Source organism: Haliaeetus leucocephalus, unplaced genomic scaffold, assembly GCF_000737465.1.
Source record: "Haliaeetus leucocephalus isolate CR32 unplaced genomic scaffold, Haliaeetus_leucocephalus-4.0 Scaffold351, whole genome shotgun sequence".
Taxonomy (NCBI): domain Eukaryota; kingdom Metazoa; phylum Chordata; class Aves; order Accipitriformes; family Accipitridae; genus Haliaeetus; species Haliaeetus leucocephalus.
This window is the reverse complement of record NW_010972787.1, coordinates 52,168-75,024: the sequence shown is the minus strand read 5'-3', so window position 1 is coordinate 75,024 and position 22,857 is coordinate 52,168. Positions and strand designations below refer to the sequence as shown.

Genomic DNA, 22,857 nt, shown 5'->3' with positions numbered 1-22,857 from the left:
ATAACTGAAGTCAGTGGAGTTACAAATGCATAAAAAGCCTTCTGCAAGTAAAAGCAGAATCTTTCTGCTAGTAGTTAACATTAGAGTTTGGGGATCCCCACAGTGTGCTAGACAGACGATGAAGAAAATAAAGCAGGAGTATGTAAGTGCTGGTTTAGGTTTACTATCGTGGCAAGCAGGCTATACCACCACCTTTAGCCCCCTGTATTTTGTCTCCTAAGAGTGACTTGAGAGAAGTAATTGCATAACATGGACAGCTGTCTGCTCTCAGATGTGCTGGTGTAAGCCTGCAGCCAATTCTTTGTTGCAAGCACCAAGAATTTCCCTTAGCACTTCATTCTGTATCACCCTGCAGAACCACTTACACGATAAAAAATAGGCCATTTATTGGAGCTCACACGAGAAGGAAAAAGAGGACAGTAAAGGTAGTCTTACCTTCCTTCAGACATTGGGAATCCTGAGCTGTGCAGCATCAGACACACCTCCAGTAAGGGCACAGCCCATGGTGCAGATCCCATCCGTGAAGAGGTTCCCCAACGTTTTGGTCTTTAGAGCTCTTGTAGGACCTTATGAGAAGAAAACAATTCTGGTCATCATTCCTACTGCCAAACAAAAGGATGTTTGCATGAGAACATGCTGCTTCGCTTTGAGATGAAGACAACATGCAGGTGCTGTAATTGCCAGTGCCAGGAGGGAGCTCCTACAGGTTACTTCATTACGTTTAGCTGGCCAGGTATTTTCCGTGGCTGGGGTATAGGTGCAGCACAGGATAGGCCAGAAGGCCAAGCTGCACCCATGCCACAGCACGGCGTAGCCTGTGCAGTAACATAACCTGTGCCTTCTCAGGTTAACTGGTCTGTGGGTCATTAACTCCTTGATGTACAACAGTCTTCTGGTTAGGACGCTACTGAAATATGACTATTGTAACATACAAAACATCATGTCCCTGGCCTAAAGGGTGAGCAAGGTTATTGGGTAACTTACCAGTTTTCAGCAACGTAAGTATTAACTCTGTGGGAATTTAGAAGATATGACATAGCACTATAATAGAATTATTTAATTGTTCTGCAACTTCAAGTCTCCAAAAGGATGACAGATATTCTTGAAATAATATTAGTTTAAAAGTTAGCCTGGAGCTGCATAAGAACTCCAGTGCATAGAGCAGCTAAGTAAAGAAAAAAGAAATATCCCCTCCCCAGAGTTAATAAATATATTTCAGGATACAAATCCTCTAATGCAATATCAAAAAATACAGAAAGAATGCCTTCAATAGGTCCAACAAAAAAATCCATCGCAGCCAGCGTTCCCTCGTGCGCACGTGAGTGCCCTGGGACGCACTATGGTGCAGTCCCTCTCCCGCCAGTCCGGCCTGCACTTTCCCCCACACCTGCTCATTTACACCCTCCCTGTCCTGACCCCACACCGGTGGCAGGGTGCCCTCGCCAGCCACCTCCTAGCCCTGGGCAAACGGCCTTTCACACCACCGGCAGAAGGAAGCTGGAGGGGGAGTAGGGAAGAAAGCGTTTTGCCTGTGGGATCCACATCCCTTCCCAGGAGGCAGGGGCTGCTTGCACACCTCCAGGAGATGGTGAGCACTGACAAGGGTGCTTGGTTGGGTGCTCCCTGACATTTTACATCTTTGGTCCTGGTCCAGTGATTTTCTTACATCTTCCTCCTCCCCCCTGCATCTGTTGCTGGCTCTAGTCAGTTAGTCAATTTTTTTTTTTTTTCCCCTCTGCAGCTCTTTTTTTCTGGGAGGGCTTTAAGATTTTTCAGGACAATTCCTATTTAGGAGAATTCAAGAGTTCAAGAGGAACTGTAGGAGAGTAGCACCCCCTACAGCCACCGCTTGAGGCTGAGCAGAAGAGCCAGGGTGCTGTCTCTGGACTTCCACAGCATCCACCTTTGCTGTTCAGTCATGTTAGAGGGGATATGCTTGGCTTTATTATCTGTTACCCATGAATTTGTCTAACCCTTTTTGAACCTGCTGGTACCTGTGATCTGCATCCCTAGCATCCCCTGGAAACAAGTCCTCTTTTAGCATTTTAAACCAATCTTCTGCTGGTTTTATCAAGTAGCCCTAGTGCTGATGTTACAGGATTCTGAAAATAGTTCTGCCTTACTCTCTGCCTTTCTACTTTTGTAAAGCTCAGCCACATTGATCGCAAATCCCAAGCTGTACATACATATTAGACCATGGTCTTAAAAACAGAAAGAAAACCATACTGCATTCCCTTCTTTAATTTTTTCAGCATCTCTTCTAACCAAGAACAGCTATAATGTACTAATTTCAAAGTTGCTGATTTTTGGTGTTCAGTCTTTTAGACTACTAATAACAACCACACTGTGCTGCTCTTCCTTAGCTCCGGAGATGAAATTTGCTTTGGTGATGCCCCAGATCAGCAGATTGAAGCAGGAGCCTACATGCCCCCAACGCTTCTCTCTTACAGGTGTTTCAGATCACATGCAGGACTTGGAGCACAGGATCCAACTGAAGTTACATAGTGGACCTCCATCACTAGAATAAATGAGGATGAAATGCAGGCACCATGCCTACACCTAGAGAGAGATAACGAGAGAGAAGGTCTAGAGCACAAGTCCTATGAGGAGCAGCTGAGGGAACTGGGGTTGTTTAGCCTGGAGAAAAGGAGGCTGAGGAGAGACCTTATCGCTCTCTACAACAACCTGAAAGGAGGTTGTAGCGAGGTGGGGGTCGGTCTCTTCTCCCAAGTAACAAGCAGTAGGACAAGAGGAAACAGCCTCAAAAGTTGCACCAGGGGAGGTTTAGATTGGATGTTAGGAAAAATTTCTTCACCAAAAGGGTTGTCATGCACTGGAGTAGGCTGCCCAGGGAAGTGGTTGAGTCACCATCCCTGGAGGTATTTAAAAGACCTGTAGATGTGGTGCTTAGGGACATGATTCTATGGTTCTCTGTTGACACCTAAAGCAAAGAAAGGAAGAAAGAAAGAAAGAAGTAAAGCCAAGTTCTTAGTTTATCAGAAGAACGAAGCGGGTTTAGAGCCTTTCATATTTAGGTCAATGATTCTAAACTATGACCAATTTACAATGGTAGGAGTTAATTCAGCTAAGCAACTCCTGTGATAACTAGCTTATTTCTGGAGAACAACTCCACCTGGAAAACCATTGTTGTGAAAGACTACACTTTGCCCTAATGGAGAAAAAAAAGTTTGGAAATAATGGCAGCCTGCTACCAAAGTTCTGCCTGCAAGAACTGCCAGTTTGCAAATTGCCATGTGCACTGAATAGTCACTCAAAAATAGTTATTTATTCCATACAAATAGTTCTAACCTTTGCATATACTAGAAAGCATAAAACACCTATGTTAGATGATGCACTTAAAGAAAAAGGGAGTTGAGATGTAAAAAAGAGATTCACACTAAAAGGCAAGGACAATCACAGAAGAAAAGCCATTACAGTAAAAGCACTCCTTCAGGCCATCGACTGTTCTCACGTCACTGTTTACTGCAGGATCAGGTACCTGAAGGTCCCAGTAATCTGGTGACACCACCAGTAATTTTCAGTGACACGCATTATAAGTAATTTCAGAGACAAATCAACCAAAACATTCAGCAATCCAAGTACATCCCAGTGAGTTACAGAGACATAACCCATTTTAAAAATGCCATGAACAGAAAGTCGGGCACCCCCAGCCACTTTTGGCATAGCAGGCTCTCGTACATTCAAATTGAAAGACTACAGCGCATCTTTAAACAGAATTTGGAAGACTAAATAGCTCTACATATAACATTAAGTACCTGAAAAATCATAGCAAGCAAAGAACTGGAAGTTTTTTTTTTTTTTTTTTTTTTTTTAAGTACTCTAATCATAACAGACTTTGGGACTTGGAATCAGGCAAATTTCATACAGTAGCATTTTTCAGGAGCAGCACCTGAATTCAACTTAAAAATTTTGCAGGGGAAGACACCAAAATATCTTGCTAAATGAGTAGTCTTTTATATTACATTTTTATTTTGCAAGAAAATAAATTATACAACTTAAAAAATAAAATTCAAAAATTAAGCAGTACATCAAAATAGTTCAGCTGGACTGCCATACAGAAACTACCACCATTCAAAATTGTACAGCATTATCATCTCGGTAGTGGCACACATTCAAAATTGTAAATACCATACGTAGATAGATATTACAACTCAGGAACTCAAGTTTGCTCAACACTCCAGACTACATATAGTGTATATGACAGGAAAGCTTTCATGTATTGTTTATTTCACAATATGACCTCAAAGAATTACAAAGATAGCATCCCAGTCATTTAGATGAAAATAGAAAACAGTTTGAGTTTAAGATAGCAAATCTTCCTGTAAAACTATGAAATCATTTTGCCAATTGTATTTTTAAAATTTGCACTTTACAGGACAATGGCATCCCAATGCAAATAAATGCAACATATGAACATTCAGAACATTTGCGTTAAGTTTAAAAAGGTGAAAACAAGAAAGTCACATTGTCTTTTGGAAATGTAATTGCATTACAGTCGTAACAAATGAAAGACAGATGAATAAAATTAGAAGCTAGGGACACCAACTGTGGAAAGAGGAAAATGGAAGACTTCAGAATCGAAACCGAGATCCTCATCAAGTTGTTGGGACAGAGAAAGATTTAACAGTATTTCTTAATTAAACCCATTAAGAGTGATTCCCTCCCCCGCCCCCCCAGCTCTTCTACACCAGATTTCATTCCATAGCTATTCACCGTGGCAGTGTGTGTGGCAACATGTTTTTCAGATGCAGCACCTCTTTAAGCTAGGTCTTTGGACATATATATTCATAGCTAAAAATTGCAGCCTTAAAAGTGCGTTGTTGCCATATTGCAAGTGAAGAATAGTTCATTTTCATTTAGATCTGAACTCTACCCTCCCCAAAAGAACAGTTTACCCCAGGTATCTCCCTGTGCCCCAGGTGATACTAGTTTTAAGTGCATATTGGTGAAAGTGACCTGATGAAGGACGCTAAATGTGATTCTGCATCTTTAACAAATTTGCTGGTGTGAGTCTCAGATTTAATAAAAAACCTGACATCCATTTCCGGTATGTATTCAATGAAAAATGACCATGTCATAGGCACATTACCAATTCTCTTTCTGCATCCCAGGTGTTGAGAAATATATAGATAACATTTGGGTTGTATTATTTTATATTTAATAGTTGAGGGAACATGTAGCTCCTTAGCTTTTAGCAACCTGTTGCTTTCTGCATACACTCCAGCTTCCTAAACAGTTGTATCTTAGATGCCGCCTCTTAAACTTCTCTCTCTCAAATCTAAATCAATGGCTTCAAAATCAGCATTACCCCCTTTGCAGTTCTTTCTGCTTAACCAGAGAAGAACAAGTGTGAAACTGTCAAGGGCTGGAATTTTTCATGTTGAAAAGAGTGTACTCAGACTGTCATGTTCTCCCCCAATTATCCCAAGTGAGCATTTATTACTTTTAAGTTACAAAGACTGAAAGTCTTGCAGCAGAAAGCTTTTTATTAGAATTTTGTTTTCTAATGTTCAAATAGTTTTACTGGTTAACTACATAGAGCACCACTTGCTTTTGATTCTGAACTGCAATACTACAGGGCCAACATAAAAGATGCAAGTTTTAAACAGCATCTGCTTTTGAGTATCAAAAAAAGCATGTAACATAAGCTGTGAGATTTTAATCAATTGTAATTGGCCAGGTCTCAACTTCTCTCCATCTCTTGTTCATGAAAACCTCACTACCAAAAATTTCTTCCCCAAATAGATGTCCAAGTACACACTGTTCTCAGGCAGTCACATTGGCTTTTACATTAGTAATAGAGCATGCTGCCTGTTTAAGGGTGCAAATAGCCATTCTTGCAGTGTTAGCTTTTAAACCGCTCTTATTGTATACTTTACTGAAACCATGTGAAAGCAAAACTCCTCCTCTTACTTACTGGAAGGTTCTCCTCTTTGACTAAAGTTAATTGTATCCTCTTCCCCCTTTCAATCATCAAAGAAAATGAGACCTTCAGATGATGAACTTGAACTGGTTAATTAAAAAAAAAATTCACACACTTGCAATTTATAGAATATTCATACAGAACTGAGTAAAGCTCAACTTACCTTTTGTCCCAAGACAGGCACTCTGCTCCAGTGATTCACGTTATCAGTCCAATACATGCTGGGACATTTTAGAGCAGCAGAGAGGCAGGCAGTGCCAAACGACTACTTAAGATGATTGAAAATAGAAGAGGTAACATTAAAAAGTTGAAATTCCTGATGTGTATTTGGCACTCTCTCTGCATACACTGACCAAGGTATCTTCCCTTAGCTTTTTACCATTTTCATTAGAATTATATTTCCTACCCTGCCAGTTTGAAAATAAAAACCAGAAGGTTTGTTTTTCATACAAAGTTGTTGACTTCTAAGCAACAAACCAGTCCAATTGGATTAACCTTGCATGTACATATGAAGTTACCAATGAGGAATTAGTACAGGGATCTTCAAGTGTTATTTTCTTTCTGGGGGAGTTGTGCATCAATTACTCTTTAATGCATTCAGATATATGTAGTCATACTTAAATATTTGGAATACAAATATTAAATGTACAAGGAAATACACTTAATATTTCTGTTCAGTATAACAGACATGAAAACTGCTTTTAGAGTAAAGTATCATTGAAGAAAGCTTTACCTTCTCAAAAAGGATTGTAGCAAATCATCCATCCAAACAAGGTAACAAATAACGTATATCCACTTGTTTACAGCAAACAATTTAAAAACAATGATCTCTTGCTTAAGGAAAAATATCACCCATGACTTGGAATTACTTTTATGTCACTTATGTGTCAATTATTAAAATCCAGTTACTAGATTGAAGCACTGCTCTAGCCAACAGGTTTTAACTGTAACAAATACATATCAGTTGTGATGCATGTGTTTGTGTCTCTCAAATGTTATTACATAAAAAGGATCAAAGGTGGACAGTACATTACTCTGTTGATCCAAAACACAAAAGTGAAAGTGCTACTTCTAGTCCTAATTGCATTAAAAAAAAAAAAAGACACCAAACAAAAAAAACCAAACCCAAAACAACACTAATTAGCAGTTCCTCAGTGCATGAATATTTGAATATTTTTTCCTTGTGCAAGTACTGGTCATCTAAAAACCCAAACCTGTATTCTTCCTGGTGGGTGTAAATCAAATCTACTTTAAAAAGTTCACAATGGGCTCTTCATGAATGCAAGTTTCCCACAAAACAGCATGCTGTTAAAAGTGTGCAACATGAAGGGAATGCCATCATGCTAGCTGAATGAGATTGGCAAAATATAGTCCTCTGTAAGGTAAGGCAGGGATTTTAATACGTAACGAAAGTCAAAACAAGTCCTTCTGCAGCACAAACTGTTGCAGCTGTCTGTCCAAGCACCCTTCCATTTATGTTCTCAGCATCCTGCAGAGTCCTCAAATTATGCCATATATATGAAGGTGTTGATATCTGACTCATCTCTTCTGATATATTTGTGCTCTATAAGCCATTCAATTTGCTCTTTTATCATTTTCTTTTGTGGCAAGAACATGTTTTTCAATATTTCTACCAGTTCAGTCTGAAGCTGGGCATTAGTAATTTTCTTTCGCATTTTCATTATTTGGATGATAGCCTCCTGGTAGGGGACAAGAGGAGAAAAAAAAAAAAGTTACTTTTTTTTTTAAATGCCTGGGTGAAGTGACAACGTGAACACAGCATTAACAGGGGGCTCCTGGTAAGGCAAGACAGCAAGGAAATCTGTATTTTGCCTTAAAAATCAGATATATGCTGCATTTCTTAGCCTAAGTAGATACTGAACTGCTTTTACAAAGAAGTTGGTAAAGGAAAAGAACGAAGCACTGGCAAGATGCAAGAGATGGAAGACAAGTCCAGTCAAAAGAGAATCTGCAGTTAAATCTTATCGCTAGAGTGTAAATTATTCAGTAAAACCTAATGTTCATTCATTCTCTGAGCAGAAGTCGCCATTTCCAGTGTGACTTGTGACATACCTTGTGAATACCTCATGAAATGCAAGCTTAATGTCAAAGTGGAACTCACAAGGAGTTCTCATTTCACAAATGCAACCAGGCATTAATCCTTCTGCTGGAAGTATGGCCAAGATGTTAACTCAGGTGGTACAATTCACAATGTGCATGGCCTGGAATCTAATCTGACTGATAGAACAGACCTGCAACTTGAAGGTAAAAAGGGAATTTTGAGACTCCATTGTAGGTAATGATCTCTGATGCCCGAAAAAATTCATTTTTTTTAGAACTGTCCGCTCAAAAGATTTGACATGAGTACCTGACTGAAGGACAACCAATCACAAAGCAGGAAGCTGCAGTTTGTACACCTAAGGTGTACTTACAAACTTTCCCTCTGAAAAGGAGGCCTCTCAAAGTCACACCGCTATTACTAAAGCATGATCCCATCTCTGAGATCACTCTACTCTCTTCATACAGAGCAGTCAAAAGAGATGTGAAGATCAACAATACTGTTTGTTCGTGGTGGTGGCTCAAGTCAGTCCACTTTTACCATCTGCTGCTGCCATCACCACTACACAGTTGTGCCTTCACCGCTTGCTTAATATCTGCTTTGTCCTCTTTAAAAACTATGACCTGGTACATCAGAACAGGAGGCTGATAACTACAAGTGCACAAACACACATGCAAAATCCAGTATTCACAAAGGATATAAGCCAAATAGCAACAGTAAGTTTCAACAGGATTCAAAAGCATTTGTTTCATACGTCAATGTCCAAATGTGGACAGCATGCAATAATGAAAATACAACAACAGAAATAGGGTAATTTTATATTCCTCTGGCAGTTTACTTGCCTGGGTTCGTAATATTCTTAGCTGGACTATTCCTTCATTTTCCTCTTCCCGCATTCTCTCTGTAGTAAGTTGCAATCGACCAATCAAATTTATCTTGCCCCTTTTCTGAACTTTAGCGTTTTTTCTGAAAAAGTTGTATTGCATGAAAATAAGCAAAAAATACATTTTAAGTTAAGGAATTCCTGTTAAACTTAAATTACATCAGCAAGGAGTAGCATCACATATCAGATATTTATAGGCTATTAGCATTGCAGCAGTGAGATAGCTGGCTGAAAAGACTCAACGCCAATGTCTCCGTACAATAAAACCTGAATATATTAGCATTACAAAAAAATCCATCAGCTGAAACTGACAGTGTCCGAAGTTGAATAGTTACCAGTACTATTTTAAAGAATAAAATTTCAGAGAAACAGATTTCAGTTTAATTATATAAAACTAGGGTTCTTTGGAGGAAGTTCTTACAACAAATATCAGGAAATTGGACTAGTTGATATTCCATCAAAAGAACTGTCTGTCTAGCAGAAAAGAAGGACAAAAAACAGCTATTGTAACAAAGAAAGCTGATGGCATTCTTCAGTGGTCACACAGAAGCTTTCTGTACAGCCTGTCTCTTCTGTCATGCCCTCTCATCATTTCCCAAAGCCCATGATCCTGATGACAGGAACAAACATCGTGGCTCTGGGCAAGAAACTAAGCCCCAGGAAAGCAGATTTATCAGCTCTCTATCTCCACAGATCCAGATATCCAGCTGCTGAGTATGAGGTCCAGAATCTGAGGTTACTAGCAAGGAGCCAGTTTTAATCATAGTCATTGATAACAGAGAGAGGCAAAAACCAAAGTAAAACATGCTGAATGTAGTATCCATTTAGATATTCTCTATACTGTCTTATGGTCTGAAGGATTTCAAAGCACCAGTAAAAGAGCACTGCAATTCTCGCTGAAATAAAGACACTCCTCTCCAGTGAAAGCTACACCAAAAAGCCTGGCTTTTGACAGCATAACATATTATTAAGTAGTTTCACTTCCTTTTTTAACTTATCACTCTGCTTTTGAAACTCTGTGTTTGTGTGTGTGTATAATAATCAATACAGCACTAGGGCTCTGCTTACATGCTATTCTTCCCATATGAAATTTCATGGGCTCATTAGTAACAGGAAGATAGCAAAGCCTCTGATTTTGCACCTCATCCCTAGGTGTTCAAGAAATTTAATTTCACAGCAATCAGAATCATAGCAATGTTTGTCTGAAGGGGCTGCTGGTGGTCATCTAGTCCATCCACCTAGCTGAAGCATGACTATCGCCAAAACTACGTATGGATAGGGCAGCAAAGCATGTGTCTAGCCGAATCTTGAAAACTTTAAAGAACAAGGGTTAACTTCAAGTAAATTCCTTTAGTTATAAAATATTACATTGTTATTTTACTTTTCAAACATCATCTTACATTAAACTGAACTCCTGGTTCACCGAGAAGAGGGTTCCTTCTGTAAAGTCTTTGGGTGAATTGACTTGAGGTTCATACAATAAAACCTGACGTTTCAGCTTTGGAAATGCTACAAGAGACTACAGAGAAAAGGGGAGGGGGGAGAATGAAAATAAAACACCAGACTTTCTAAATGGAAACAATTACTTTTTAAGAACATAGTCTGCACAGCGTGAACTGTAGTGAGGGAACCACGTAGCCTTGTTTGGAGCTAGAGGGCAACAAGAAGATACTAGTAAAACCAGAGAGGGGACACAGTTTAGCAAATCTCCTTCTGAAATGGGTTAGCGTAAGTAAAATCACATGAAGTAAAACGCACGAACTCATAGCTACAGAAGTGATGTTAAGTCTAATTTACATCATTTCTCTCTTTATTCTTGAGCTAAATAATTAAAAGTTTGATAGACCAAACACTGAAGTTATTTTTAAGCAACATTTATTTATCAGGTGCCACTGATTTCCTAGAATTAGACCAGTCCCGCTCCACAAACCACGATCATAACTGTGTGCTTTAGGCAGCATATGGTCAAAAAGATCTTGCTGTTCCCAAAACTTAAGTTAGATAATATTGGGTAGAGAGAATGTATTAATGTAAAGGCTGTGTGTGCTCAGCAGTAGTGCAAGGAGACAGCATTACAACTGATTAATCAGCAATAAAGGCATTCACGTTTCAGTTTCAAAGTGTTATCTGACAGCGCTTTAAAAATACTAATCCAGTATTTCAGAGTACAAAAATCAAGAAGAAATCTGTTTCAAGATAAAGGGAGATACCCATAAAGTCCTCCTAAGTTCTGCATCAGGGAGTTCAGTTGCCAGTTTAAGATTTTCAAAGCTGATCTTCTCTCTGGGTCTTTGGTTCCATGCAAACAGCACAGCTAGCTGAAATGTTGTTACCTCCAAGTCATACTGGCCAACCTCATTCTTAAATGTTATCTGTGAATAGAATGACAATTTTACTTATAAGCCTTTCTGGATCACAAGCTTTCTAACTAATATAAATACACAGAAAGTACAGTCATTGAGACTGATACACCAAAAACTATACACTTACAATTCCATTGGACATGAGGTGGTGCCAGTGCAGTTTTCTACCACTGTGATTCTTTTTATAAAATTCTTCAACTTCAGGGATGAGATCTTCTAATTCCGTGGGCAGCGAGACAAACACTTTTTCAGAACTTCGAGACCAGGCGCCAGCATTTAAAATTTTAATATTCACAGAGTCAGCTGTAAGACAATATTGGATTATGTGAATTTCCAGGTATAACAGATAAACAAAATGCATTTTTTTTTCCTAAATACAATTATGGAGGACTGAATTTTCAGAAAGTAGCAGGGTGTCTACCTACTTAAACATTAAGGTACTCTATGCACCACTGGCTTTCTGCCAGCAACACTGATTGAAATCTCTGGTTTTTTGGCTTGCCTCTGCTGAGGTCCTTAAACCCTGATGCAACTTTATAGCTGATGCTTGTAAGCACTACTCAAGGGTTTTCAGCAGTAGCAGGTCCAAAACTGGATGTTCCTCAGCCTCTCCCACCAGTGAAATTTAATCTCAGAAATGTGATTTAAGCTCTTCATAGCATGCACCCCCAGCCCTCCTGCTGGCAGATAAAGGAGGAGCACAGCGCGAAGCACTCATGACGAATGATGAGTGCATAAAAGAAGGGGGTAGTTCAGGCATTCACCTAGTTGATACTGATTCAAGCCCCTGCTTGGAATTTATCTACAAGAGTAGGGAGTCTGTATCTACAAGACTGCTCATAATGAAAACACACAACACAATAACTTACAGAATGATATAGCTTCAGTGTCAACCGTAAATGAAAGCAGAGTCTACAGACACTTCCAATCTAGGGGTAACAATACCCTGAAGACTATGTTCAACCTGCAGTTCATAAAATTTTTAACTCAAGATTCAACAGAATTATTTTTCGCTATGAGAAATGAAAAATAGCAAATAATTTGAAAACAATACCTGGTAAAGCAAGTTTATTATTTTTGTGCATTTCTTTGAAGGCCTGGTTCAAGTCTTCAGACACTTTGATATCCTGGAACATTCTAGCCAGCTTGTTTACATAGTCTGCTGGCATTCCTACTTCCTGTATAAACAAACAGAACACTAAACTATTACATAGATAACTATGAACAAAAAGCTTTATTTTTAAAATAATAAACTCAAAAAAATGAAAAGCATTAAAGTATACATGTACCATCACTTTACAGTAACAGTTAATCTGCAACGCAATATAAAGTTTTTTTGCATGGATCATAAGTAGTTACCCCTTAAGGGCATATGATGATTCTTTTAAAAAACATCCAAGTGCTGAAGAACATATGCATGCATTAAGAAATCAATGAATTCTGAGACTTGAAGGAATGTTTAAGACATGCAAATAATATTCTAATCTGCAATAAGATTTCACAATTAGAAACATCTCAAATTATTTACATACCTAAACAAGTACATTTTGCTCATTTGCATATGGACTATATGAAGCCTTCAGGTAATATGTGAAATGTTTTAAAATCTATCACTACCACTATTAGGATCAACATTTCTCTTCGAAAAGAGCTAAATTGTTTTACTTTCACAAACTATTGCAATAAAACTGAAGTGTAAGATGTCCTGAGTGGCCTGCAATTTAAGATAGAACTCACCTAAGCAAGAAGGGTATCTAAGTTCAAGAGTGGGAATTCATACCACAAGCAAGAGGCACAAAAAAAGATGTCAGGCTACTTACTCTGAGCCATTCCACCATATTCTCCTCAATTTCACTATCAGCTGATATATCCAATATCAGGCGTCTTGTTAAGTGAGCTTTGTGATATCGCATGAAAACATCTTTATTCTGTACATATTTAAGTACCAGAAGCTGTAAAAAAAAAAAAAAAAAGTAGATTTTAACATTTATTTGCATTGTTGGTCAGACAAGGCTCAGATGCCACTGTAGACTATGAAGTAGAAAAAGGCTTTTTGACATTGCCTTAAGAGCAACTGTGTTAATACTATCACAGGCATCAGCTATGAATCTTTCATAATATCACCCCCCCCCAATTTCTTCATTTGTCAACCATCAAAAACCTTCTCTTAAATCAGAAAGGACATTGACACTGGTATGTAAAAATCTCCCATATTATTTCCTAGACTAACATTAGTTACTGTAATACATTACAGTCTGATATAGCCATTAATTTAGCATACTAATTTTGTGAACTGACAAAGAGACATGAAGCACTGCATGATTTACAAGATTGAAACACACACACACTTGATGACATAATAAACTCTTTTCCATATTATTACACCTTGCATAACCATCTTTGAAGATCAAAGCCTCGACCCACATAAGGAAATAAAACAAATTCATTGTTCAGAATAATTGAGAAGTAGAAAGCAAAAACATACCACTTCTTTAAGCTTTGCTTCAATTTCTTCAGAGGTTAGTTTTTTGCTTAGTGGTGTTTTTCTTAGCAACATGTCACAGTAATTAGCAAGAAGCTCAGGGCATTTGGATTCAGGCTGTGTTTTCAATCCAACACTAAACAAAAGAAGAACAACATATATTCAAACTGTATAGAATCCTGCTATTCTGGAGTAGTCACACTGTTAACAAGACAGGCCACTCTTTCCTGATCCCCTTGGCAAGGATCCTGGTGGTGAATTCATATTGTTGTTAAACTAATGAAAAATTAGGAATAACTCCCTTTTCTTCTTGAAAGAATAAATACTACCAAACGTTTCCAGACAGCTTGATCATTCCAACTGCTTTTAATTTTAGAACTCTAACAATGAAGGATTATGTTGAAGCTGCAGTTTGAATCAGCTAACTATTGCACAGCCATAAGTATTCCAGTAAAGAATTAACAAATGCTGCAGTGAAATATTTCACTTATCTTGTCATTATGCTCTAACAAAAGTCTCAAGAACAGCCTCCTGCACCGCACTTCACAGACTGCAAAACCCAACACATCTATCGCATGGTAACAGGATAAAATTATTTTATAACAGGTATAAACAGTGGACTAACAGCTTGGAGATAAAAATCAGATTAAAGTTGAACCAGAATATGCTACAGCAGACAGACTTTGGTTCTTCAAAATGCATGCAAGCACAAGGTTGCGTTCTGAGCCCGTGCCTAGACTGGTGAATAAAACAGCACCAAGGACCAATCCCTATTTCTAGAGTCAGATGGCACGGACTTGATTGCTAGTCTCAAGGGCCCAAAACAAAGGCAGCAAGTAAGACAGCAGGTAAGAAGCTGCGGGGATGCTCAGGAACCCAGTGTTGCCTGTTCTTTCATCCTCTCATCAGCTAGTGTAGACAGTGCTAAAACTCTTCAGACAACTTGTCCTTTTTAATTCATGAAGCAGCTTGCAGGCTAGTGTCTTCTGCCCTCCTGAACACCATTTGGAGTAAAAGCAGATCACTAGTCTTTTGGTTATTACAAGACAGAACCCTTATTTAATCAATGTGTTCCCAGGTATTTCTGAACAGGAGTCTTCAAGATCCTGACAGCAATGAAAAATTACAAAACTCCATATTCTCAGGCTGAACTTAATAGCACAAGTTAAGCAGGATGAAGTTTCATTTTACTTAAACCAGGCTGCATAAGTAGACAACTTGAAGGAGCTTGGGAACAAGAATGCTGAACAGAAGACCATTGCCATCATGGTGGTTTCCAAGAAACCACTAGGCAGGTTTAGCTTTAGGACTGAAACACAGTTTGAATGAGGTATTGATTTGGGATGCTCCCGGGGAAATGGAAACATTAGCAGAGACCCAAAAAACTCCTCTACCTTGCCTACATCTATACGAAGTACACAAAGGAGGGATCCAGTCTTTTGTGAAGGCGTTCCTCCAATAACATAAAAACAGCAAAGCTAATCCCTCTCCAAGCTTACCATTAGTCCAATACCAAACACAGAGGAAGAACCAGAATGCTGAATAGATGTTTATACCCAGCCACCCCTAACTAGAAGTTATTGGAAAGGGAAGCTGGCAGTGCAGCTACATAAGCTTTTTTTCCATAGTAAATCGGACTACAAACTATATATATATATATAGATTCCTACTCAAGTGGCACATCACATGTTAAATGTTAACAATCAAATTAACTGACTGCTACCTTCTCTTGGCTGAGTTAGAGAGGCCACTGTAAGTACTGTTTTTCTTCCGGAGTCACACAGGTCTGCTTAATCTACTGGAAGTTGTTTAAACTAGCCTGGTTAATGCTGCACCAAAACAAAAATGTAACACCCAGACAGGTCACGCTCACAGCTGGCACAAGAGGAGATGGTAAACAGCTTGTGGATGGTTACACCTTAATCAGGTATAGTTATTCCCATGAAGATTACTGCCTGTCTTCCCCAGGACTTTTACTGAAGTTACAGAAGAGTTATACAGCTCAGGTTTTTGGAATTAATAACCCAGGAAGGTGTTATTAAATTCAGCTTACAAATTGACTCATTACTCTACTATAAAAGACTAGATCCCCAATTACTACAAATAAATCTGATTTTAAACAGGCTGCTATTCACTGATCCACTGCCATGTGAAGTGTTTTACCAGAGGCTGATAAGCAATCTGAAATTCCATAATGCAAAGAACACAAAGCACTTTTAAACAGTGTTAATTTTTGAAGAGATTTTAAGAGAGAAGCTCAATCTTTAACAATTTAAAAACTTGATTCACATCAAGTTTATATGGCTTACCCCTTTTGCTTCAATGGCAATTCAAGTTTAAATATTGTAGCATCATTCACAACTGCTTTGTACGCCTGAAAAATAATTACAGTTTTATTAGTGCTTCACTCAATTTCTCTTTAACATATGGATCACAAAGGTTTCATCCCCTTTTAGATTACTGTAACATGTAATTAATCAGACTTCTTTATTAGCCTGAAGTTTGCAGATTTGATTTTTAATATGAGAGTTGAAATCCTATGACTCAATTTCCCATTAACTCATGTTTTGCGTTTTCCTCTTTTCCATTAACATACTACTTTCCTTTAAGCAACGGCTTAGGAGGGGATTACATGGAGCAGGTTGCATATGTGAAGTCATGAGACTACACCCAAATATGTAGTAAATTCTAAACACAAGTACATTGCTGAATCAGACATTAAGGTGCTCCACACAAAGATCATCTTCTGATGTGCTTTACAACATTACAAAGCTGAACACAAATGCAACTTTATGCATGACTACAACACAAATTAAAAGCTAATCAGTTGGTAGTAAGTTTCATCAACATTTTAGTCTGCATATTTACGAGAGTAAGAGCAGCTTCTAGATTTAACACTGAATGGACACAAGGATTTCAGAGACATCATAATTTGAATTACAACAATTCCTAAACTGAAAACAAATGATCAGCAGAAACACATACCTTATCTCTCGCAGTAAGAAATCTTGGATCATCTTGAAAAGCTTCTTTAACCAACTTACTAAATCGATTAAATAGTGTGAGCAATTGCTCTACATATTTCTCAGAATCCTAAAGTTAAAGAGGCAAAAATCAAATTAGAAAATAAGGCTCTACAGAATTTAGTATCTTCAAGCCTGCATACTATGAATGAGCATTTTATCTTTATTCTCTGTACTGAAGAGCTCTACAGCTTGTATGCCTCAACACGGACTTTCAGGATAGTATTTCCAATATACAAACATCTATCTATCTATATATAAAAATATAACTTTCACATACTGTATTAGTAACTTCCAAAATAAAAAAAAAGTTTTCAAGGACCAATAAAAGGCACACCCTAATTGCTGCAGATACTCAGGCCTCTTAGACCCAGAGAAAAAGAGCTGAAAAAGAACAGTGGGAAAAAAAACCTTTTGATTTCCACACTGACCAACCACTCTTATATTGAAAGCAAACTTCAAATTTCATCAGGAAGTTAGAATCTGAAAAAATTGATTATGCCTTTTTAATTAAGATGCTAACACAATCCTACCGTAGAAGTACCCCAAGCACTTAATTTATAACGTTTTCTTTACTGCAAATTTAACTCAAGTTTTAAAGCTGTAACTGAAAACATAAGGAATAAAAAATTATTCTAAAGACACTTAAAACTTTCAGTGGATCAAAATTTGATGTTTAAACATAAAATCTTCAAAATTTATTTCCATTCACATGTACATCCCACAAATAGAGTATTTAACTTCCACAAAGTTGTTTTTTAATAAAATAACAATGAAAATACAATACACTTACAGTAGTAATAGTTTCAGCAGCTGCTACCATATCTGCAAGTCCAGCACTAACAATATGTTCTTCTAAGTCTTTTAGCATAGGCTCTATGCCATTCGGAACTTTATCCATCAGTGAAAACATTAAATGCAACTCTGAAAGAGACAAATACTGATAAAGCCACCAGTCAAAGACCTGTATAAAAACCAAAGATACTGCATTTCTGCTAGGGATATCTCAAGTGGAACATGGAATATGTAAAGAACAGATAATCCAATTTATCTCTTAAAAGGAAAGATGTTTTGAATACTGTCCTAATTCTGGTCCCACAGGAAGATTCTTCTGAAGGCAAAGAGAGATATTTCTTGCAACGTAATACCTACTTATGCATATAGCATCACAAGCTTGAATAAAAACCCTTAAAGTCAACGGCTATTTGGATTAAGTCCAGGTTCTCAGTATAACTGCCTTAAAATCCCTGGCAAAAACGGGTCTCAGCTGGAAGCCTACAGAAGTTTATGCAGAAAATTTTATGGATTCAAGATTATTTTTTTTTTTTTAATTAAAGTCAAACAGACCTGTCTTTGTGTATCTTCCAATACCATCTACAATGTTTTGTTTTAATTAAAAGCATGCCAAATTCTAAAGTAACCAAAACTGACTAAGGTAAACAGCATTTTTTTTCCATTCTGTTTTCCCAAAGAGTTTATTTAGTTTTTCTGAAAGTTACCAGTTCAAAAACTTTAAAAACTGATAAGGTTTATTTGTCTTACTTTTTGTGAAGGTACTTCAACACTACTAAAAAAAACAACAAAAAACCAAACGTACTGAAACATCAATAATCATCTTGACAAAGCTGTCCACAAAGGAACACCTGGATTAAGGCCACCAGATTGTTTTAGAAAGACCACAGAGATATGAGCTAAACACAGCAAAGGACTCTGCTTAATGAAGTAGAACAAACTGATCATGGACTCCGATTCTTTTTTCAATAGGAAAAAAGTTGATAGATGCGTTTAGTTCCTCAATGCTATATCTACCATGAAGGGGGACAAAAGCCAGAGGCCCTGTCTTTGTTTTCTCCTCTGCAATACTTTTGTCAGCAACATCAAGATCCTGTCACCAATGAAGATGAAATATATGTTATCAACTTCTGTAGCCCAACACCTGTTGCAGAACCAAACAGAAAAGCAATGCATGGAAGAAAAAAATCCTTTTAGAATGTAACAATGCAAATTAAAGAATGGAAGCTACAACCAACCTTCAGTAAGAATTTGCAGTGTTACTAGAGACAACTCAAAATGGGCTAAACAATGGGATTTCAGGCACCAGAAAAAAAAGAACACCTGAGTCAGAGGTATTCTCAGTGCAATTTAGATGCACTGCAAGTGATGGCAGCACTGTTTTACACAGGGTAAGTCCAAAAAGCTCACTCAACTTTTATTGGATCTTTTAATCTGTACTTGAAAAAAGGGTGAGAGGGAGGAAGAAATGGTGGAAAAAAAGAAACAAAAAGATGTATTAAAGGGTTCTATATCTGTTTCTGTAAACTAGTGATGGCATGAATAATTCAAGAAAAAAAGTCAGTGGTTTCTCCTAATAAACAGTGGCAAAGGAAGACTTCAGGTACATCCCTAAAACTGCAGGAACCCAAAAAAGCCCAGATTCTTCAAAGACAGATTTCAAAGTAACAAATGCAAAAGGAACATTTCACTGGAATGTCTCATACATTATGACACTGAAAGGTAAAAAAATCCATATCGTAGTTGTTGGGGCACTTAAACAAGTTCTGTTTTCATTTTATATTCATAAAAGCCAAGTGTACTTTTTATTTCTTATGAAGTACTTAAAGAGTAAAATTTAGGTCTCCCATCCCCAATACTATAAGCAAAGAAAAATGCACTAAGCCAATTCTGAAAAGCGTTTGCAAGTTATGACATCTTTGATAGTTCTTAGTTGGAAAATCTGACTTCCTTTGATGGCGTGTAAATATTAAGTACTTAATGTAACAGAGTATTTTACAGCAGTGCCCAGCTCATAGCCAAAAAACCCAGTCCTTTTTTGTCAGATGCTGTCTAATAAAGAAAACATCATTAAATTCTTTGGGGTGAGTAGTATCAGGAAGACACATACATAAGCAAAGCACAGCAGAGGATACTATCAGACTTATATATTACTATGCATAGCTCCAGTCTTTAAATACATTTTTAATCACCTGCACCTGCATCCTTCATTAAAACATTTTAAACAGCATAGGTAGGTCTAGGAAAAAAAAAAAAAAAATAGAAGAATTGGAAGAGATGCTTGAGTTCTTATATACTAAATGGAAGTATTTTGCAACCAAGCAGTATCACGAGGAAGACATAGCCACAAGGAAAGAGAGGACTGTGTGAATACTTCAAGAAGTTTCTAAAGAAGGATGCTTTGGATGCTATAGATGAACCCTTCTGAAGCTCTACATTTAAGTAAGCCTCCTGTATTCTCTCAAAGGCTGTAACATATGCTCATAAGAAGTTAGCTGACTTTCTAGATTTAGCTCTGGATTACTGCCAGAAATCATGTTGCTAGATGAACAGATCAGTATGACATAGTTTTGAGGTCAAATATTTTCTGAAATTCTAGCTTTAGAAGTATTTTCTACACTGTTCTAAGTCATAAAACAGTTTTCACATTTGCATAGAAATGAAAACTTCATATAGACATTACTAAATATTCCCTGGCTGCAGTATACCAAGACTTCAAAAGAAAAATTAACTTGTGATTTCAGCTCCCCTCCCCAGCTTTGAATTATGACATTTTCTATTACTTATCTAGTTTGGTTTATCATACAGGACCAACACAAGACTTCTGAATCACACTAACCTCTCAATTTATGGCAGCGGAGTTAAAAAAAAAAAACTTTTCAAAACTTTAAAAAGGCATGCAGAGCTAACTTTCAATACTCAGTGACATACTGGCTATAAAACCAGATGAAAAATTTGGATTTTGTTCATTGACTTACTGGTCCTGCACCAATAACCAGAATAAGAAAAATTTCTCCCTGGTCTTCAGAAAAAACAGCTTTGTAAAGAGATGCTTCACTTTTTTTCCAGGGGGAAGGAGGCAGTGGGGGTGGAATGAAGGGGGAGTGTTTGTATCTGAACGATTCAAATAGAAAATAAGACATATGCAATATTTACCAGTTGGTGAACATGAGGAAAATAAGTTGGAAGAAAAATAAAGAAAAGAGAATGCAAAATATTCTTTTCTTTTAAGTAAAATCAGAGCTAGCCAGTCATTCAACTTAGGGTATTGTACATACAGTTTTCAGAAGCCATATGAAAAAATACTAATCAATGACAGTCATTTTTTATGGGATAAAATTGCCCATGGGCAGTAATGTTTTAGCTGTGAAACACTGCCACCATCTATTAAAAACAGTAATTTGATATATCTACAAACAAATCTATTTTTATGCAGATGATGCTGAGTTCGTCCTGTACTGTTCTTAAAGCTTCACTTACTTTCTGTTTCATTTCGTTTGATCATGCCTTGGCATTCAGCTAAAATAGTCTCTTTAAAAGATGTCACCAGGGCATTGACGCAGCACTCCATTAGCTGAAATATATTAAACACAGAATTAGCTCATTTAGCCATCTGAACACCAAAGTGTGATCTGCCTCAAGTTTACCATGACACACAATCTAGTCTGTTCTCTGCAACTATGCTCTATAAAATAATTAATTCATTGATTCATAAAAGTATGTGTAGTTTGAATAAAATCTATACAGGAAACCATATTTCTTAAAAATGTGTAGGTTAGTAAATGTGGTAAACTCTCTTCCAAACCAGTAATGAGCTTAATATTTCTGTCACCTCTTTTCTCTCAAGGGACCCACCACTTTTGGAACATCAACTACCCTACTTAGTTTCCAAGTATACATCCAAGAGCTAAGAATAGTTCTCATTCCAGCGTACCCTATTTGGACCAGGCTGGTGGGTTTGAACAAGACACTACGGCTAGATCTAGCACAGAAATTGCTTGTACGTGTCAGGACCATCTCTCTTTTGTCAGCCTCTTTATACAAGTTACAATTTATAGCTGTGCAAAATGAATGATTTACAACTTCACAAAAGACATAAAATACATTTTGATCCACTGCAAAAAATTCAGATTTAAAGGGTATTTATTTAAAATAACCTGTTTCCTGAACTAATTTCACCACAATTAGGAACTATGCATTGCAGTTAAATCCTCCTCCAGAATCTGAACTGTGTAAAATACTGCTCAAGGGAGGCAAAGGGGAAGGAAAAAAAACCCCATCCTTTATATTAAGTGGCCCTATTTCAGCCTAAGAGGAAATCTAGAACAGATCTAGAACAGTTCTTGTGAAATTTGTGAAATTTCTATTGCTCCTTTTGATTGCAAAGAACAATAACTCTTCCAGGTATTCTAAATGAGCACTGAGAAACCCTCTACCTAATAGGTTGGCCAGCTTATTTTCAAGCATCATTGTCATCCACTGTTAAGCATAGCAGAAAAAACAAACAAACAAAACAACCCACACCCAAACAAAAAAAAAACCAAAAAAATCCCAACCACAAAACATACCAGTCTCAAAGTGAAAGAATAAAAATCAACCTGAATAAAAACCTGCCCTTCAATCTGAACTCTGATCTATGTTTACTATTAAAACATCTATAGAAACTGTAAATTGCTAGATTGGAAAGTAATACAGATTTTTGCAAGAAAAAACATAATGGATGATTAAAAAACATAAACCTAACAGTTTCATATCAATCTACTGCTACCAAATAATACCGTAACACACACAAAAATAAAAATTGCAATGTAATACTACTATATAAAATACACCAGTTTTTCTACACATTATACTTACTGCTTCTACAGAGTTACATTCACGCCTTGTTTCTAAATATCGTAGTGCTCTTTTCTCTTCTTCTTTTAGTTTAGCATCTGCCTGCGCAAAAGTAGAACAGCAATCATTTTAAGTACTAACACTTTCAGAACAAAGTTACAACAGAATTTTTACTTACATATTTCATATAATTCTGTACACCATTTTGTTGTAAATAAGAAGGAGCCTGTGTTCTATAAAATCTCTCTGTTGAATCCAAATACGCCTTTTCAAAGTTATCCCGATATATCTGAAGTTTATCTTCAGGATTAGAACAAAGGTTAACTGCAAAGAGAAAGTCCAAACTTACTCTCAAGTCTTGGAAAATTATGTTGCTAATAATAAGCAAATCTCTCTCATTAAAGTGAGTCTTGTATTAAAAGGTTGCACTGAACAATTTGAAGTATCCTACAAATGCACTCTGATCCCTAAAGGT

The 22,857-nt window shown here is 37.2% G+C and overlaps 1 protein-coding gene across 1 annotated transcript in view; it reads right to left on the bottom strand.

Moving 5' to 3' along the window:
* Positions 1–6,813: 6,813 nt before the first annotated feature.
* The window catches only part of CUL5 (cullin 5), a 28,664-nt gene continuing 12,620 nt past the window's right edge, over positions 6,814–22,857 (bottom strand). The window contains exons 6-19 of the mRNA XM_010572588.1: positions 22,561–22,706; positions 22,404–22,484; positions 21,027–21,120; positions 17,548–17,678; positions 16,717–16,824; positions 16,041–16,105; positions 13,735–13,867; positions 13,070–13,201; positions 12,304–12,427; positions 11,377–11,552; positions 11,097–11,258; positions 10,287–10,405; positions 8,846–8,969; positions 6,814–7,644 (exon numbers count right to left, since the gene is read on the bottom strand). Coding sequence (XP_010570890.1) covers positions 7,450–7,644; positions 8,846–8,969; positions 10,287–10,405; positions 11,097–11,258; positions 11,377–11,552; positions 12,304–12,427; positions 13,070–13,201; positions 13,735–13,867; positions 16,041–16,105; positions 16,717–16,824; positions 17,548–17,678; positions 21,027–21,120; positions 22,404–22,484; positions 22,561–22,706 — 1,790 coding nt within the window. The 3' untranslated portion in view covers positions 6,814–7,449. The remainder of the gene's footprint in view (positions 7,645–8,845; positions 8,970–10,286; positions 10,406–11,096; positions 11,259–11,376; positions 11,553–12,303; positions 12,428–13,069; positions 13,202–13,734; positions 13,868–16,040; positions 16,106–16,716; positions 16,825–17,547; positions 17,679–21,026; positions 21,121–22,403; positions 22,485–22,560; positions 22,707–22,857) is intronic.